Source organism: Bactrocera tryoni, chromosome 3 (genome assembly GCF_016617805.1).
Source record: "Bactrocera tryoni isolate S06 chromosome 3, CSIRO_BtryS06_freeze2, whole genome shotgun sequence".
NCBI lineage: Eukaryota > Metazoa > Arthropoda > Insecta > Diptera > Tephritidae > Bactrocera > Bactrocera tryoni.
Genome location: NC_052501.1, coordinates 38,439,151 through 38,459,987, shown reverse-complemented (window position 1 = coordinate 38,459,987; position 20,837 = coordinate 38,439,151). Strand labels below are relative to the sequence as shown.

The window sequence follows — 20,837 nt, the reverse complement described above, 5'->3', positions numbered from 1 at the left end:
TAGCTTCGGTGCAGCCGAAGTTAACGTTTTTTCTTGTTCATCGATATGTGGGCACGAAATTAGCTGAAGGGTATAGGAGCTGGCAAGATTCATTACAGAGAAAACAATTGATTGAAAAAAAAATAATGTTAAAGGGTCTATCTGCTTCTGTTTACCAAAAATAAGTTCTTCAAATACTTTTCAGGAATTTGTAATTTAAGGTTGAAAATAAAAACTGATTGTTGGTGAATTGTGCTAACTAACGGCTAACTCCGTCTCCCTCCCTAATAAACACATCGTGTGGTTAGTACGTGGAGAAAAATAATTAAAGACCAAACGGAATTTTTAATGTTTTCGCAACATTGTAAGATTGTGAAAAGTGTGCAGTAATTTTTCAAATTAAATAAACATTTTTTTGTATACAACCATTTAATGTCATCCAATCGACTCTAGAAGCGCAATACAGTTAATTCAGCAATTCCTCAATCATAAAAGGCAAAAGAGTTTGTTGAGAGTTAGGGTGTTTTAAAGTTTTACTGAGAATATCATATTGAGCATTAAGCTCAGAAGCAATGCAATAAAACAGTATGTGAAAATAGTTAGCGAACGGAATAAAACTTATCGGTATGAACTTCGTAACCATATCCAATTGATCTCACCAAAATTTTGAAAGTACTTTAGATACGTATAAATCTCATAAGAGATTTACTATAGTTAGTGTTGCTCATTATTACCAGTTTACTTATGAAACCCGTGAGGAGCTACAAACTTTGTCTTCTTAAAGTATCTTTAAAAAAGCTAGCTGAGTTCTTGTATTAAGATTCTTCTTACAAAATTTTTGTTGAAGATAGAAGTACCCGTAAAACTATTTGGTACAGTATACTCAAAAAGAACTTAGCTAACTGGTGATAATTGCTTAACAAAGTTTGGGAAAATCTTTTCAATATTTGAAGAATTGGTGGAACAATTTGACTCAAAAAAGCTGATTATTCAAATTTTTTCTTCGGATATACAATCTTGTTGTATTTTTTGTTTCAGTCGAGTATTTTGGGAGTACAAGGATAAGCCATCTTCTCTTATAATTATCAGTAAAGTGTAATTTCTTACCTATTACCTATTCTGTATCATCCAGTCGATACTCCGCTTGGTTTTATACCTTATGTGTAATATATAATAACATAAAAGCTTGACAAAATCGAGTCAAAACATTCCCTAGTCTCTTCTATCTATAAGAATTTCAAACTTCCGAATGACTTTATACCGTATATACATTGTGACAAAAAAGTATATGGAAATTGTAAATAAATGGCAAAACGATTTTTTCAATCCTCGAAACATAAGCATTTTTAGGGATGGCCTTCAGCTCCTTCAGCAAATTTTGTTTTATCTCTTCGATCGACTCAAAACAGATTCCACGGAACGACAATTTCAGTTTGGCGAACAAGAAAAAAAACAAATCGGGTGCATACGGTTGTTGTTCGATGTTATTCATTGCATTTTTGACTTTAAATTCGGTTACAATCGTGGCTCGATGCGATAGTTCATTATTATCGTATAAAATCTATGAATTATTCTTCTATAATTCCGGCAGTTTTCGACAGATATTCTCACGCAAATGCCTCAATACGACCAAATAGAACTCCTCATTGACCGTATATCTTGATGCACTAAACCAAGAATATCGAAAAAAACATTGAGCATCACCTCCATTCCTATGGTTGTTAATTTGTTGTCTCATCGGCAGTTATTATGCTCTCCATGACTGTGGGATCGGAAATCGCACGATCAACCATGTCCAAAGAGACTTGTTTAATCTTTTGGAAAATGTCAGCTTTATTGGGACGAGTTGAGCAAGAACGCGAGTCATACACAAAGCTTGAACCAAAATATGTTGATGTTGATGACTTGCTTGATGATTTTCAAGCACCTTCACTTTGTAATATTTTCATCAGTTAAATAGGTCGAAGATCGTCCAGACTGAGGCATGTCTTCAACGATCTCTCGACAGTCTTTGAGGGCTTTGTACCACTTGTAAGCTTATGTGTCGTAATTAAAATTTCCGGGTGATTTTTTACCCCAATGTATAGGTAATACCCGAACTTAGATTCCTCACTTGAAATACTTTTGGTTTAATTTGACATACGTTGTTATGTTTAAAGCTTTTAGTATAAATTTTTATGCAAACTTCAATCCTATATGAACATCGAAAACACATATATTGAACGGCGTAAGTTTACAACTATAAAACTATATCAGTGGAATTTTATGGAAACAAAAATAGCAAAATAGAACTTATGTATATAGAGTGACTGAGATATCAGCACTATGGTAATTGTTGAGATATTAGCTCGACATAAATTAAATGAAGGCATAAAGAGTGAATGCGATTGCGATGAAAACCGGTTTTCTCTCATCAGTCATCCTCCGTATTCCCCAGATATATCACAATGCGACTATATTATATTTCCAAAACTTTGTACTGAGTCTAATAGAGCCTATTTTGAAAAAAAAAATAGTTTTTAAAGACAATAGAACGAGCATTTTATTCTATACCCAAAAAGTTTGGTTATTTTTAGAACAATTCTTGTAGAATAAAACCGTTTTGTCAACGTCAGCTCATAATCGTTAAAAATAGTTAGCTTTGATTACTTCAATTATCACATTCTAGGAACGATACCACAATATTTATGACCGTACCTGAAATGTTCTGATTAAGATAGTTTATTAAAGATGGATTTTCTTGCTTCTCAACAAACCACTCATTGATCTCCCACTATCGGCTCTCTTGCTGTTTAATTATTTCTGTGTCACTTACTTACATATTAAATCCATTAAGTATAAAATTTAGTATTTTACATGATAATTGCAAAAAAAAATTCTTTGCTAATTTAAGCATGAACTAATTTATATATTTCCAGAAGAGTTCAGTAATTAAAGTAGTCCAAGCAGTCCATCTCAATTAGAAAATGCATTAAAAGCACTATCTTTGCACCAATGACTAAATGAAATTTATTAATTTCGCAGTGGAAAAATACGGTTCCGCTATAAATTTTTAGTGAGTGCAGTGGAAGATGTTGATATTTGTGTTGCGCTACTTCTTCGTTTATTGGATACTGCTGGGTGGCAGCGCCAGCGAAGAATCGCTTTTACGTGAGTTAAATTTGGAATCGAAAGACTTCCCCACAACTTCGTGTAGATTGCATTGCATGCATCGCTTACGAAAAACGAAATACGAAGGCGACTTGACGGAGCGACATAACAATTGGGTAAGTAAGCGTAAACCCATACATTTCTATATATTACATATGTGGTATATACATATATACCATATATGTAAGTATATAGCTTTAAATGTGATTATACAAACTCATATTGTTTGGTAGTTAGCTAACTTGAAAGTTGATAACTGTAAATGTGCTCAGAAAGTTATCGCCGTGTGAAAAGTGAAGCATTACTTTTGAGCGAAAACATTCCAATGAATGAATAACGTTATACAAGTTTTGTGAGAGCAACAGGCAGATAGTTATATCACCTTGGCATGGATATTTGTACATGTGAGGTTAGGTTAGACGGCTGATTCTTCGCCTGGGAAAGGTACAACAAAATTTATGCAGCGATGTAGTAAATCGTCGAATAAGTCACTTGCTTTGACTTTGCTTCGAATTGTAACTTGTTCCTTCGCATCCAACTTGGATTTGGATTATATTATAGGCTGAGGGCATGCTCACGCACTTTACTTCAAACTGGTGACATTCTGGGCATCCTGAACACTCTGTAATTTTATACTACGTTGTAACGACAAACATATATACTATATATATCATGTCAACAGGTCAACTACTCACCGCAGGCAGGCCTATCTGTACTTGCCCTTCGTAAAAATGTTGTTTTGTAATGAAGATCACTGTCGATATTAATTACAAATACTAAAACTAAGTTAGAAAGTTACTAATTATGATTTGGAATCTGTTTTAATTAGAAAATAAATCTGAACCTCTTAGATCTCTACTTTACCAACTTTTAATTTCTAATCACGTGCAAGTGATTTTACTACCGTAGGACTACGATAAAAAAGGCAATGAGAGCACATCCGTCATACGGTGGTGAGTTTTCATTAGCAAGTCGTTTTCATAAAATAGATTCAGGCGCCCTAAGATGCGGATCATCGTTGCACTTGCTTTGGGTCCGATTTTTACAGATGCTCAAAAGTTTTTCATATCAGCAAACAAAATATTCGTACACAACCAGTGTGTCTATATACTACTATGAGCAAAAAATAATAAGACTTTGTTCACAATTTTAAAATTCTTGATTTATTTTTAAAAAACTATATCGTCCAATGCAAACTAATCCTCCTTGAGCCCAACACACTTGCGCTAACGTTTTTTTTTGTAAAAATCAATTTCGAAAATAGCCCTCAATGCTCGTAGCGATTCGCGTTTATTGGCTTCAATTGACTCAAATCGGTTTCCTTGAAACGGTCGTTTGAGATTGGTGGAAAACTGGCGAAGAATCAATTCAATATGCGACCTTGCATTATCGTGGTGCAAAAACCAAGAGTTGTCGGCCCATGATTCCTGCCTCTTTTTACAAATAGCTTTGCGCATAACACTCAAATTGTGTTCCTTGTTGACAATTTAGCTATTCGGAAAGAATTCGAAGTGCACCACACCTCGATAATCAAATTAAAACTGTCAACATAAGCATGATTTTTGACATGCTCTGACATGGTATTTCCGACTTCGGCTCATCTTAGCCAGGATATTCGGCCGATTGATCGTCTGTTTCTGGATCGTAAGTATAGATCCAAGACTCATCGCCAGTAAAAATACGTTTCATAACATTCTGGTATTCGGAAAGCATTATTTCACTTTCCTTAGACCCTAATGATCTTTCAAAATGGTTTTCACTTATCCTTCCGATATTCCAACGATGTCAGTAACATCTCTGGCTGTTAATCATCGATTCTCAAGCACAAATTCCTTTATTTTATTGACGTGTTGATCATAAGTTGATGTTGATGTCCTTTCTGGCCGTGGTTCGTTTTCAACGCGTTCTCGACCCTCTTAATACTTCGTACCAATCAAAAACACTTACTCGCGACAAGCAATTATCACATTTTCCAACATTCTCAACGTTTCGGCACCAGAAATTTGATTTCGCACACACAATTTAGTTCTTCTTGGTCGAATAATTGCACTCATTGTAAAAATCGACGAATCCTACAAAATATATACAAAAACTAATGCTTATTTTGATGTGACATTTGACACAGATGTCACTGACAGTCATATCAACCTAGGAACAATTTTTTCCACTAATCGTTCTCCAAGAATGTAATTTTGTTACAACGAGTGGAGGTACAGTATGTAACATATATTTAAGGCAAGGTGTGTAAAATGAAAAAGAAGCAGTTTGATGTATGAACTTTTAACTTCAGAGAGTCAGTTTAAGTAAGTCGATACTTTAGTCGCCTTGAAGTGAAATTTTTTACAGTTTACAGGGTATATTAACTTTGCCATGAATTTTTTAGCACAGAGAAGAAACCTCGGAAAGCCTATAAAATATACGATTGATTAGCTTGACAAACTGAGTCGATTTATCCATATCCGCCTGTCCATCTATTTATACTCGAACTAGTCCCTCAGTTTCCTTATTTGTGTTACACTTAAGCCTTAGAAGCCTATTCTTAAGGCGTTACTCTCATGTGAACGCATACATTTTACCACTTTTTAGGAAATTTTTTTTATGCGACAACAAAATTACAATAATTTTAATTTTTAATATATTTTTATTTGTATTTTGAAATGTACAAAAAAAATTTTTTTTTTTGTTTTTTACATTTTTAATATATATATTTTTTTTAATCAAAGTAGTCCCCAACAAAATGAAATAGTTCACTGGTCGTGGTGATAGCGGCTGTTCATGTTGTCTGAAATAAAAAAATCGAATGGATTACTATTTAGTTCTGCGGCTGTCGTCCCTACCAAATATAATCAATTTCATTAAAAAAAATGACGAACTTCAAAAAAAGTCACGAAAATCTTATTTTTTTTTTCGTTAAAAATTTAAAAAATATGAAAATATTTTCGAAATTAAACAATTCCGGCAGGGACGATAACTATAAATGAGTAGAAGAACATATGTAAATTTTAAAGCAATCGTTTGAATACTTTTTTTTTAGGACCATGACAATTTCAGAAAATGTTGATTCGAGAAAAATGCGTTTAAAGTTTCAAGAGACTGCAGACTTGTCATGGCGCCTGGTAGACAGTCGCTTACGACACGTCGGGGACTATGAGCTGTAACTTATCAAATACTATAGATTTCGATCTGAATTTTTCACAGCATGTTTTCAATAGGTTTTAGTGTCAAACTATAAAAACAAAAGTTGATTTTTCGGAGTGATTACTTGACAATACCCCCTTAAAAGATAATGTGGATTAAGATGATCCTGTATCACAAATGTCACTATAGGATATTAGCCAATTTTTATCATAAATTTATCAAAAAGTCCACACTTTTGAAATATATTTATATATATTTACGTATTTTGAACTTATTATATTAGCCTTACATAATAGACACTTTGCTAATATTTTCTTTTATTTTAAGGCGGATCAATCGTGCACCGAACACTGTACTAAGGAAAATGCTACAACGTCCGCGCAATCGGATAAGTATCAGTTTACACATACTCGCTATCGGATGATATTAGTCTGTCGCGACGACACTAGCTTGACATTTCGCATTGTACACGTACGCAGCGTTGGAAATGAAGATACAGATAAGATTGCAGAAGGTGAAAGTAAAGAAAGTGCAAGTGGTGTAACACAAAAGGCTGCAACAGAAAAGAAATATAGAAGCATTATATTAAATAGCGTAGATGAAGATCCCACCATGTTTACTTTGCCGGTGAGCATGGGGAATGCCACGGCGCCGCAAATGCAGACAACAATGTCTAATCCCAACATTGACACCGGACAACTGAGTGAGCCCGCAGAAGCGATTTATATGATTAAAGTACAAAGTGGCACAAACGCGACTATTTATATGGTAAGTGTGGGCGAAACGATGCGATAAGTGCATAAGAAGATTTGGTCAGTTGATGCCAACATTTTATTAGGATTAAGTGGCAACAGAATTAATGTGGGTGTGTGCAGTTAAGGGAAGATGAAGCTTATATCTCTGGGTGGAGTCAGGGCATACAGGAAAGGCGCGTGGGGAAATAATTAGGAAACAAATGTATTGAATTAGAGTGGATTATTCTGTTGAGCTTTTATAGTGTATTTGTTTGTTTAAATTAAGGAAAAAACAAAAGAAAATTTTGTTTGTGTTTTTAACTTCTAAAATAAATAAAAAAAAGTCTCGTATTTGTGCTTCTATGTTGCTATATTGTTTTGTCGGTATTTAAAAGTATTGCCCCGACTTTGGTCCTAACGTAAATCCCTTCCTTACTTGCTTTAGTTTATTTTATTTATCGACTTTTTTTTAACAAGTGGCAACACCCCTTCTATTATGAGCATTAAGTCTTAAAATAGTTTTTTTTCATAAAAATATTCTTTAAAAAGTTATATGCAGTTATGCGTCAAATGAACTGTATTCATATAGTACACCTTGTCGTATGAGCAACACTAAATGTATCATATAATTCCTTGTATGAATGCTCAGTTCATTGCTGCATAATTGTAACTCTGTATAACTTTTGAAGGTATAATTTTATGGAAAACATCATTCACTGGGTTTCAACCGACTTTTAGCTGTAACTTCGACCGAATTCTTTTATATTGTTTGTGGAAGGTTTTCTGCTACAATGACAAAAATAACAACATTCCCTTAGTTTAAAACTATTTTATTAACATTTTTCGTTTCTGGAATAGTTCAATGAGAACTTTTTCACAATAGATTATCTCCAAAACTCCACCACCTATACAATTTCCGCTTTGGCGGTGAATGCCAAACATCAATATGCCGTCGTGGCTAGAGCGGAGGAATATTCGACTTTACAGCAAGACTATACGCCGGGCTTTGTCGGAGATATGCAATTGGAGCGCTTTTTGCCCGACTATTCAAACGAAAGGCAACTTTTGGCGGAAATCACTTGGCAGCCGCCTGAAGGTAAGAACACAATTAAAAGTAGTTGCTTAATCATCTATTTATAAATATATTGGGTAGTCGAAAAAGTCTTTTCGTATTTTGCCAATAGATGTCATTGCAGTCGTATATCTCCAGTGCTACCAATCACATTGTGTCATACCATGTTGTGTTGGAAGGGTGAGATTTTAAGTTTCTGCAACAAAAAAAATTAAATTCGGAAAAGTTAAAAAAAGTAACAGCTGTTCAAAAGTGAGTGAAAAAAATGAAGAAATTCGCTATATCATGAAATTTATTTAATTTATCAGTTCGTGTAGCACAATAATGGTTCGCTCGCTTCCAATCTGGAAATTTCGATTTGCACTGATGGCATAATGTCTCTCTCCGAAATACGAAAAGACTTTTTCGACTACCCAATATAAATAGGTATGTATATGTATAAACCAAGTTATGTTAAACTATTTACAATTGAAATAAGCTGCAAATAGTTGTCATTATATTAAATTGTATTTTCTATGCTCTCACGTTTCTTTAATACTCGCCCCTAGACAGAACATGTTACTACCTTATACTCTACTTCGATGATTCCGGGTCTGATATGACATCTATGGAAATACGTAATGTAAGTATTTTTTCAAACAAAATCGGTGTATATTTTGGGGTGAACACGAAGAGTTAAAATAACAAGTAAGGAAGGGCTAAGTTCGGGTGTCACCGAACATTTTATACTCTCGCATGATAAAGTGATAATCGAGATTTCATTATCCGTAATTTACATATTTTTCAAATACCGTATTTGTGTAAAGTTTTATTCCGCTATCATCATTGGTTCCTAATGTATATATAATACAGAGAAGGCATCAGATGGAATTCAAAATAGCGTTATATTGGAAGGAGGTGTGGTTGTAAACCGATTTCACTCATATTTCGTACATGTCATCAGGGTGTTAAGGAAATATTATATACCGAATTTCATTGAAATCGGTATAGCGGTTCCTGAGATATGGTTTTTGGTCCATAAGTGGGCGACGCCACGCCCATATTAAATTAAAAAAAAAAGCGTGGGTGCAGCTTCCTTCTGTCATTTCTTTCGTAAAATTTAGTGTTTCTGACGTTTTTTGTTAGTCGGTTAATGCACTTTTAGTGATTTTCAACATAACCTATGTATGGGAGGTGGGCGTGGTTATTATCCGATTTCTTCCATTTTTGAACTGTATATGGAAATGCCTGAAGAAAACGACAGTGTAGAGTTTGGTTGACATAGCTATAGTAGTTTCCGATATATGTACAAAAAACTTAGTAGGGGGCGGGGCCACGCCCACTTTTCCAAAAAAAATACTTCCAAATATGCCCCTCCCAAATGCGATCCTTTGTGCCAAATTTCACTTTAATATCTTTATTTATGGCTTAGTTATGACACTTTATAGGTTTTCGGTTTCCGCCATTTTGTGGGCGTAGCTTCTTCTTCTTAATTGGCGTAGACACCGCTTACGCGATTATAGCCGAGTTAACAACAGCGCGCCAGTCGTTTCTTCTTTTCGCTACGTGGCGCCAATTGGATATTCCAAGCGAAGCCAGGTCCTTCTCCACTTGGTCCTTCCAACGGAGTGGAGGTCTTCCTCTTCCTCTGCTTCCGGCGGGTACTGCGTCGAATACTTTCAGAGCTGGAGTGTTTTCGTCCATCCGGACAACATGACCTAGCCAGCGTAGCCGCTGTCTTTTAATTCGCTGAACTATGTCGATGTCGTCGTATATCTCGTACAGCTCATCGTTCCATCGAATGCGATATTCGCCGTGGCCAACGCGCAAAGGACCATAAATCTTTCGCAGAACTTTTCTCTCGAAAACTCGCAACGTCGACTCATCAGTTGTTGACATCGTCCAAGACTCTGCACCATACAGCAGGACGGGAATTATGAGTGACTTATAGAGTTTGGTTTTTGTTTGTCGAGAGAGGACTTTACTTCTCAATTGCCTACTCATTCCGAAGTAGCACCTGTTGGCAAGAGTTATCCTGCGTTGGATTTCTAGGCTGACATTGTTGGTGGTGTTTACGCTGGTTCCAAGATAGACGAAATTATCTACGACTTCAAAGTTATGACTGTCAACAGTGACGTGAGTGCCAAGTCGCGAGTGCGACGACTGTTTGTTTGATGACAGGAGATATTTCGTCTTGCCCTCGTTCACTGCCAGACCCATTTTCTGTGCTTCCTTGTCCAGCCTGGAGAAAGCAGAACTAACGGCGCGGGTGTTGAGGCCGATGATATCAATATCGTCGGCATACGCCATCAGCTGTACACTCTTATAGAAGATGGTACCTTCTCTATTTAGTTCTGCGGCTCGAACTATTTGCTCCAAAAGCAGGTTGAAAAAGTCGCACGATAGGGAATCGCCTTGTCTGAAACCTCGTTTGGTATCGAACGGCTCGGAGAGGTCCTTCCCGATCCTGACGGAGCTTTTGGTGTTACTCAACGTCAGTTTACACAGCCGTATTAGTTTTGCGGGGATACCAAATTCAGACATCGCGGCATAAAGGCAGCTCCTTTTCGTGCTGTCGAAAGCAGCTTTGAAATCGACGAAGAGGTGGTGTGTGTTGATTCTCCTTTCACGGGTCTTTTCCAAGATTTGGCGCATGGTGAATATCTGGTCGGTTGTTGATTTGCCAGGTCTAAAGCCACACTGATAAGGTCCAATCAGTTTGTTGACGGTGGGCCTTAATCTTTCACACAATACGCTCGATAGAACCTTATATGCGATAATGTGGGCGTAGCAGTGGGCCGATTTTGCCCATCTTCGAACTTAACCTTCCTTTGAAGCCAATAAATACGTGTACCAAGCTTCATCATAATATCTCAATTTTTACTCAAGTTACAGCTTGCACGGACGGACAGACAGATATCCGGATTTCAACTCTACTCGTCACCTTGATCACTTTGGTATATATAACCCTATATCTGACTCTTTAATTTTAGGACTTACAAACAACCGTTATGTGAACAAAACTATAATACTCTCCTTAGCAACTTTGTTGCGAGAGTATAAAAATATTTTGGAGGAAAAGTAGGCATTATATCTTTAACGTGCACATAATTCCTCAGACATATCACATTAAGCAATGACTCAAGGTATTCATGCATATGTGTATCTTCATAGAATGTCATCCTCCGCCATCTGCCAATATACCTTTAACATTTGGGCTCATCGAATAAAAAGCTAATAGTCTGCCCTTCCATTGAAAAGCTTTCAAATCGAAGCGATTGCGTGATAAAGCGTGTAGGGGTCACTTAGATGACATACTTGATTGGCATTTGTTCAATTCTCGAAACCAACATCGTATCCATTACTAACATTCGACCACAATGGTAGGCAAAGGACAGAGGTTAGACGCAAAATGAAATGATTTGAGCAATAACAATGCACAGTCATTTTACAACGACGCAGACAGATCAATGATGATATAGACCAGAGAGCAATGCGGTACGTCATAAACGAAATGAACTCTCATCGTAATGGTATTCAAGGTGCTTTCCAAAGTAAACAGGACTTTTTGAATCTAGAGCCCTCTGGTGGCGCCATCTATATGTCGACTGGTGCGTTAGAATTTGCTATCTTTATCGATTGTCCATTGAGAATTTCAAGACATTTCATCGATTGAAAGTGAAGTTGTTGCGTTTTAAGTGTCAGTATGTTTGTGTTATCGGTGCGAAAATGAGCTTCGAACAAAGAGCCAACATTAAATTTTGTTTTAAAATTGGTAAAACTTTTAGCGAAACATTTTAATTGATGAAACAAGCTTGTGGCGATGATTGCCTATCCCGTAGCAGAGTGCACGAGTGGTTTCAACGTTTTCAAGGGGGCGTTTTCGTGGGGCCATAAATGATGATCAACATGTGGGCCAATCAAAATCAAAAATCCGTGATCACAGAAAATTCCATCGAAACTGTGCGTGAATTCGTGAAATGGAGTTGAAAATCTCCAAATTGACTGACGACCGAAAATTCCTCAGAATCCAACATACGAAGCACATCATTAAAGAGGTTTATTTGACCAAAAATTACATTTTAACCATTAACCACTCCCCGTATTCACCTGATATGGCACCCTACGACTTTTTAATTTTCGGAAAAATGCATTTGCCCATGAAAGGAAAGCGTTATGCAGACGTAGTGGCCATTCAAAAGGCTTGCACCGGCATACTGGCGGCCATACCGGCCAACGAGCTAAAACACTCGTTCGACATGCTTTTGGACCGTGCGAAAAGCTGTATTGAAGCAGAATAAAATAAATTGATTTTGCCGAAATCAACATTTGTTCTTTTTTTAAAGTCCTGTTTACTTCGGAACGCACCTTGTACAAAAGGTTGCTTTGCTATAGTTTCGCAACATTTTCCAACAGAGAGTATAGTAGGTTAGTTTTGTTCAGGTAACCTTTACTTGTACCACCAAAAACCAATTTAGATATGGAGTTATGTATGTATAAAATATCAGAATGACGTCATGAGTTGAATTTGGAGTGACTTTCTGTGCGTCCGTCTGTACGTGCCAGCGACAACTTGATTCAAAATTGAGATATTCCATATAACGGTACTATTAAAAACTACAGAAAGTGCGATAAATCAATAAATAAATACGACAGAAACTTAAAATTTTACACCCGAGATGATATGAGAGAGCTTTATGGCAACCGGGGTAAAAATTCGAAGCTGGGCGTGGCACCTCCCACTCTCTCGAGACCTGGCCAACCGATTTCAACCAAACTTGATACGTAACATTCTTATGTTACAGTGCGAAATTGGCGAAATCAGATTGTAACCACGCCCACTTCCCATATAACATAATTTTAAATTCCACTTGATTCTTTCACTTGAATGCTTGAGATATATAATTGAAATTCAGACATAATCATTTCGCATATCACCTCATAACAGTGTGTCTTTGTGTCTAAAATAGTTAAGCCCAGCCCCCTAATATCTTTATTTTCGAACAACCGGCTGACTTTACTCCGTATGATTGCTGATGGTTGGTGTGGTATCTTAATGAATCCCAAGGAACATTCTTTTAGTATATGACATGTTTATGGTATGTGTTACTAGCAAGAACATCAAAAATCAGGTCAATACTACCCCATACTTTCACGATTTCCTGAAGGAATTTCTCGGCCTTTTGTTTCTACTTGTTTCATTTTAAATTTTGGCACTCCTGAAGGTAAAAAATTGTTTACTTCGACAGAGATTTTTATCTTGATTTGTTCGGACAGTTAGAAAGGCAGCTGTGCGTTATAGCACTCCGATCAATATGAGCAGTCTGTTCCTGGATTGTAGTGTTACCTTATATTTTAATTTACACCAGATTTCATGAAGATGCCTTCTAAAAAGTTTTCCATGTGGGATTTGGAGTTTTATCGATTAGTTTGCATGACAGCTATATGCTCTAGTGGTCTGACTTCACCGAATCCAATAAATGAGTAGCTTTTGGGAGCGTTTGGGGTATGCAAAATTTCAAATTGATATCTCAAAAACTGAGTTTCCATTTCGCGTATATATGTACGGATGGTTAGACAAACGAACTGACGCATGGGCAAGGTTAAATCGCCTCAGTTTGTCATGCAGATTATTTATGTAGTATATGATTTATAAAGGTGTTGGAAATTTTATGTTAAACTTAATATATTCTGTTTAGGGTATAAAAAGGAGTATCAGGAGTAGGTCCGAGCTAGTACAGTTCACGGAATGCCACTTGAAGTTGTTCATATAGTAAATAGATTTCTTAAAGAAAAATAACTTATCTCTGCAAATTTTTTGCCTTAAATTTTGGCGGTTAAAATTTTCGAAAAGTTAGCATTTCATCACAGAAGTTAATTCAAAGGAAATTGTTTTAAATATTTGTTTTGTAAATTTTTATTGGAATATTTTATTTATTATATTAATTTAATTGAATAAATCAATACACCATTTGGGAACCTTTTTCAAAACATCTTATAAGATTCCTTGTTGAAAATTTCCATCATATGGAAATCCATTCCAATTATATTTTCGACAAAGGACTTGCTTAACCTTTTTTTTTTGTATTATTTCGTTTATTTTACAATTTCGTTTCAATTAAAAATTAATCAGATAACGAACCTCTCCAAACAATATTTTCAATCTTTGAATACGCATTTTAAGTTTTATAAATGTCTTTTGTGGTTTTTCTTTCAATTTTAAGTAGAATCTTTTTATTTTTTTTAATAAAGCCTTTACTACACATCTACTTCGATGTTATGCATATAATGGTATTAACTCACTAAGAGAAGAAAAACGCTGCTATTAGTGTAAAGTGCTTTGTAAGGTGCGTTATGCCATCACAACCATGCATAACATGATCTTGAAAAACACGTAGTTGCGCCATTCGAGTTTTCTCTGTAATTTTTATGCCTTAAGTAATTATTCCTCCCGCTTAAAAGCGGAGAAATTACTGCAGATTTTTTCCGCGAAACATTTATTAATTGAAAGGCGCTTACTTCAACTATTGCGTGGGACACTTACGACTTTCTTCGCATGAGTCAATAAAAAATGTTTTTCTTTTTTTATGCACAAAGTGCCAAGCACTTGCCACAAAAGCTTCAACAAAATATGTTTTAATTTGTTTCCTCTTTTATCTTCTTTTCTCTCGCCATCATCATGATCAACGGAGTAGCCTCGACAATTGTACGTGCATACTTTGGAGAATTTAACCTTTTCGGCCATGTACAAGGTTGGTATAATCGCCCAGAATACCCACAATGCCGCCAAAGAAAGTGAAATGAAGTGGTTAATGATACAGACACCGTCGTGTGCGAAATGGTACAACTACAATTTCAACATTTGCCGTAAGTTAAATCGAAAAACAACATACTCCTTCAATAGTTTATTTACTTTTACATACAGGGTGCGACATCTCATATGTTGGTGTATAAACATTGAATAGCTGTGATTTGTGAACGAACTGATTGCATTCGTTAGTCGAAAAATGACTGCAGGGTTAACTTTACAAAAAACCGAAACAAATGTATGGTATCAAATTTATTTGCGGTTACTAGGTTGAAGCAGACGACTGATGTTAGAAACAGTTGACATTGCCTGACCACCAATAACTTTCGACTTTACCCACTTGACTTCTTCTTGGAATGCAATTTGATAAGTGAAGTATACGCTTGTTATCCTCTGACTCTTAACGAACTTAAAACAAACAACACGAAGGCATGGCTAAAAAGCCTGAGTTACTCAGAAAAGTATGAAGAATGTACAAATTAAATAATAAAAGATGACGCAGCCAATTTTTTTATAGTAGGAGGAAGCATCGAAAGCCGGATTGCTAGACTTTAATTCGCTAGACTTAACTTAGTCCCATCTCATGTCTCTCCCACGCGACTACTGGACTAAGTATTACAGTAAAATTTTTAACCGTGAGACTTCCTCAAAGCGTGGTTTTCTGCTTTTCCCTTTACTTGAAAACCGAGGGCAATGATTGAGTACCTGTTCAGAGTCTTCTATACGCTCTGTACACGTCGGACTACATTGACTACAGTCATGACGATATTTGTATAGGTAGATTCTAATGCATCCACGGCCCATGTTGTATATATGGAATCAGTCTGTGTGACCATCGTCCTCTGCATAAAGTTTGCCACCGTTGCTGCCACATTTTGACGCTTTTGTTTATCTCCTCCCTTTTTGCTACAGTAGACTTCACTGATAAGTAGTATATTCTTACCCTGTATATCTGTAGAACTGTATAAGTTCAAAAGCATTTATAATTGATTGGACTCAGCCTTAAATTGCACAATGGTGAAAAAATCGCATGTGATTTTTAAGTCAAATTATTTTTTCAGTAATACCGCAAATAATGTTGTGCCAATTCGCTACTTCCGTGAAACGCATTAAGTACAATATTGGAAAGAAATCATATACTAAATTATAAAGAAAAAAGAAAAGCAGAAAACAGAAAACAGAAAAAGAAGAAGACATGAGAATAATTAGTTAAAATATGTTGAAAATAATTTAACTGTGGCCGAAAGTTCATTTGCTTTCTACTTAGAGCCAAGCAAAAAAGGCAATCCTCAGGAAATTAGAATATTTATATCAATTAAATATTTAAAAATTAAGTGAGGAACTCCGTGAATAACATAGTGCTCTCGGTCTTATATGAAAGCAAGTAATTAAAACGATATTGCCCAATCAGTTGATACCGACCGCAATTTTTGAAAACTACCTGAAACTATTCAACTCTAAAGAAATCTCACATCTCTTGTTGAACACAGATTGACGTACCAATACATGTATAAAAATAATTCGGGCATAGGCCAAATAAAAGGAAGTAATTATCACGAAAGCTATCTTAGGGCACTAATATAATATATGAGACCTTTCCTTCGGAGGCTATTAGGAATATGACGAAACGTCAGGACAATCCGCTATTTTCTTAATAGAGGCGGATATCTCTCAGAGCAGTAATATCAAGGAATAATAAACTCAAAACATTTCGATCTTTTCTTTCAATGAACTAACGAAACTCAAAGTAAAACAACTTTTAACTCCATCATTTTTTCAATACATGGCTTTGGTATTTTGTATTTTGTGTTTTAGAACTGCAATAATTATTTAGTATTGTTGGTACACGCATCAAAGATGAACTCCAGAAAATGCAAAATGCGAAATCCCAAGCCAGGCGGCTGAAAATGTGAATGGCGTTTAAGATCCTTAACTGTAACAGCAAATCAAACGAAATTTTGGTTTCAAACTGCGATTCTGCTGAGCCAACTATAAACCAACTTTAACCATTTATACTGGTAATGAAAATTGGATCAGGATGGACCATCATGTGGTTTGAATTCGATCGACAAGGAATCATTTACTATTAGCTGCTCCCCTACGGCTAAACTCTTATTGCGGACGTGTACTATCAACAAATGCACCGTCTGAAGGAAGCAATCGCTCATAATCGGCTTGGGCTAGAGGAAGAAAAATTGTGTTCCATCAGGACAACGCTAGGCCACACACACATCAATGGTGACTTGCCAGAATACTCTTATCCATCCACTTAACATAGAGCTTGAACTTCGCATCAAGTAATTACTTTGTGTTCCTAATTTAATTTATACCTACCTTTGACGTATGAGTTTGCTGGTAAAAAATTTGTCTCGTGAGAAACTTATGAAAGACGCTTGTCATGGGGAATGTTTATTATCAATCGAAAGAACATTCTTTGTCATTTATTTTTTTAATATTATCTCTTTCAAATGTTGGAAGCGACTACGTCTCAGATGATCAATCTCCTGAGTCCAATTTTCGATGACTCGTTTGAACATTACGTCTGGTGACTGGTGAATTACATGCGTGACATTTTGCTCCCAGACCTGAATGGAAGCGGGATCGTCCGCTTAGACTTTAGACTTTACATATCTCCACAGAAAAATGTTTAATAGTGTGATGTCTCACGATCTTGGTGGCCAATCGACCGGCCCAAAACGTGAAATTATCTGGTGCATATGGTCATATGGTGTGGTGTGTGGGAGGTGACGCAGTCTTGTTGAAACCAAATGTCGCCGAGATGCCGAGCTTCAATTTCAGGCATCATATAGTGTATAACATCATTTTTGAAGAAATATAGATTCATGATTCCACTGGCTCACATAACGCATCAAACTATTTTTTCTGAATGTACTTGCAATCTCTTGAATCTCTTCAGGTTGCTCTTAATTCTAAGTGAGGAAAATTTGCGATTTATAAACGTTGTTCTGGCGTAAGTCTTTCCATAATGAAATGTCAAACATTATTGAACCAAAATAATATGGCAGTTTGAAACGACTCACACGTGATTTGTCAAAAAATATTGCTATTGTAAAAGCTACCTCTTCTAATCACCCGTTATTTGTTTATGACTATAACTCTTCGCGATTGCGACCTAAAAACGTGTATATACATATATACTACCACTTTTGATCAAATTTTTGTGAAAAATGACGTTACCACAGTTTGTTTAAATTACACTTAGCAAACTTTCGCTCGAACTATTTAGTTCCGAAACTGTTATTGCAGGTTTGTTTGTTATCGGGATCTCACTTACATTTCGTAACATCGAACTTCGCCCGTTTTGACATTCAAGTGAGAATGCGCGGTCACGCTTCTTCATTTTCAGACGTGCGACGGAACTTTAAACTTTGTTGTCATAATCGAAGTAATGTAGTTTGTGTCTTTTGCAAGCAAACTAAGTGATAACGTATAAAGTTAACGAAATTATGTAATCACAATAAACTTATGTAACTTTCGAAAAATTTAAAGCCAGCAAGATGCTAATAATGTTATAATAACAACAATAATAATAATAATACATATATTCGAACCGAAAAAAGAATCTTCTTTATTGGCGTAGACACCGCTTACGGGGTTATAGCCGTGTTTACAACAGCTGGACTGGTTCATCTTCATCTGGCCTTTCCTGGAGTGGAGGTCTTCCTCTTCCTCTGTTTCCCCGGCGGGTACTGCGTCGAATACTTTCAGAGCTGGAGTGTTTTCATCCATCCGGACAATATGACCTAGCCAGCGTAGCCGCTGTCTTTTAATTATTTGAACTACCATAAGTCAATGTCGACGTATGTATATCACTTACAGCTCATCGTTGTATAGACTGCGGCATTTGCCGATGTCAACGCTCAAAAGACCATAAATCTGCCGCAGAACCTTTCTCTCGAAAACTCCTAACGTCGACTCATCAGATGTCATGTTGTTGTTGTCTTAACGGTTATCAGTCCCCGTTAGATGGTAAGGGTTATCTTTGTTAACGTGCTCTTTCGACGGGGTCGGACCAAAGGGAAAAGGGTGTTAGATGAGTGGGGTTGGTAGGGCGTGCAAAGAGGGGGTCAGTGTCATGCGGAGACTCGTTGCATGCAGACATTGGGTATGTCTGGGTCAATTCTGGATAAGTAGGAGTTTAACCTGCTACAATATCCAGAACGAAGCTGCGCTAGGGTCACTCGCGTTTCTCGCGCCATCTCGAGCTCTTCGTCTGCGATGGGTGGTGGTTTGACTCCAAGAACGCCATTCACGGGAAAGGAGTCGGTGAAGGTGTTAATGGCTCCACTGTGAATGGCGGTCAGTACCTCTCGATAGTCAGTTGCGTCCGAAGTCCGGTCGGCGTACTGTACGACGTCGTCGACGTAGTCAAGGAAGGACCTTTTGATGCTCCTAGGAGGCGGTTCCGCTCCAAGCAGATGGCTGCAAGGATGATTTCTACGAAAACATCCCAGCAGGAACTGCTTAGAGAGGAGTTCATTATGCTCCTTAACTGGGAGCATAAGCGTCTCACTGTGTAGGTGTTCGATAGGAGACATCAAAGGGCATCCCGTGGTGGTCCGGAGTGCAGTATTCTGGCAGGTCTGGAGATTCCTCATCTGGGTACCACTGCATCCAGGCGACCATATAGGTGTTGCGTAGTTGAGGACCGGCCGGACGATTGCCTTGTATGTTGCCAACAACGTTTCTTTGTCTTTTCCTGTTTACTTTCGAACACATGCCATCGATTCCATTGCCCGACGTCAATATCGTGCAATCATCTGCGTACGAGATTATGGAAACCCTCTCTGGTGGCTGCGGGAGTTTCAAAATGTAGAAGATAAACAGTAGCGGGGAGAGTACACCACGCGGCGGAACCCCCTGTTTAATTCTTTTTAGTTTAGATGTACACATCGAAATAGTACGGATGATTGACGACCGTTCAGGTAGTTCATGGTCCATCTCTTTAACTCTGGAGGAAGCGTGGTTTTCTCAATGTCCTGCAATAGCGTTGTGTGGTTGACTGTGTCAAAAGCTTTTGACAAGTCCAACGTTACGAGGATCGTTCTCTCGCAGGGTGGTTTCTGGTTTACGCCGCGAACTATCTGAGCGTTTATGACGCTAAGGGCTGTGGTGATGCTGTGCACCATATCTGAGCTGTACGGCGGCTGCGAAAGCATTGGGATGCCGCCCTTGGTTACGTAGCTGTTCACAAGAAAGGAGGTGTGAGCCCTGGCGTTGTCGTAATGCAACTTCCTATCGGCTGCGATGTCTTGTCGGACCCGATTTACACTTCCACGTAAAACTTGACGTTGAAGGTTTATCCAGAAGGAACAAATTCATGGTGGACGATATTCATTTACTCATTCTTCCGTCATCCGGCCCTCCAAAAAGGCGTAGTAGCATCGAAACTCACCACTTCCTGCTCAGATTTACCGAGTTTCAGACAAAATATAATCGCGTACCTCTGCTCTAACGAAGGCTACATTTTCGACTTGCACCAATAAAGGAAACCCGGCGCGCCAAAATGTTTGTTTTAACTCTCCAGGTGCTCGTTCTTTAGCTAGGAGCGCCCTCTACCAAATTCCGTCGGCACGCGTACGCTCCCAAGTATAGTCGCGGTGAAAAAAAGTCAGTCGTAATACTTTCCGGGCAAACCTTGTATAGCAGGACCTGGATGTTAAGTGATTTGTAGAATTTGGTCTTTGTTCGTCGACAGAGGACTTTACTTCTCAATTGCCTACTCAGTCCGAAGTAGAACCTGTTGGCAAGAGTTATTCAACCAGGAGAACGAGAATCATAAACGCTTCACATTTCCAGCCGAAGAAAATGTGTAAAACAGGAAATGTTTTCTCGTTGCTGGTATCCAACTTTGACGCTTGCTCAAGTAATACTGAGTCAAGCACAACAAAATGATATAGAAAAGGATTTTATTTTGTTAACTTACAAGATGCATAAGATACAAATAACCAAAGCA

At 37.3% G+C, this 20,837-nt stretch overlaps 1 protein-coding gene across 2 annotated transcripts in view; it reads left to right on the top strand.

Annotated features, from left to right (window-relative positions):
* The window catches only part of LOC120772078 (tyrosine-protein kinase receptor torso), a 144,899-nt gene that overhangs the window by 60,897 nt on the left and 63,165 nt on the right, over positions 1-20,837 (top strand). For both annotated transcript variants that reach the window (XM_040100472.1, XM_040100473.1), the window contains exons 2-6: positions 2,898-3,245; positions 6,595-7,035; positions 7,860-8,097; positions 8,622-8,695; positions 14,748-14,919. In XM_040100472.1, the coding sequence (XP_039956406.1) occupies positions 3,051-3,245; positions 6,595-7,035; positions 7,860-8,097; positions 8,622-8,695; positions 14,748-14,919 (1,120 nt within the window). In that variant the 5' untranslated portion in view covers positions 2,898-3,050. The remainder of the gene's footprint in view (positions 1-2,897; positions 3,246-6,594; positions 7,036-7,859; positions 8,098-8,621; positions 8,696-14,747; positions 14,920-20,837) is intronic.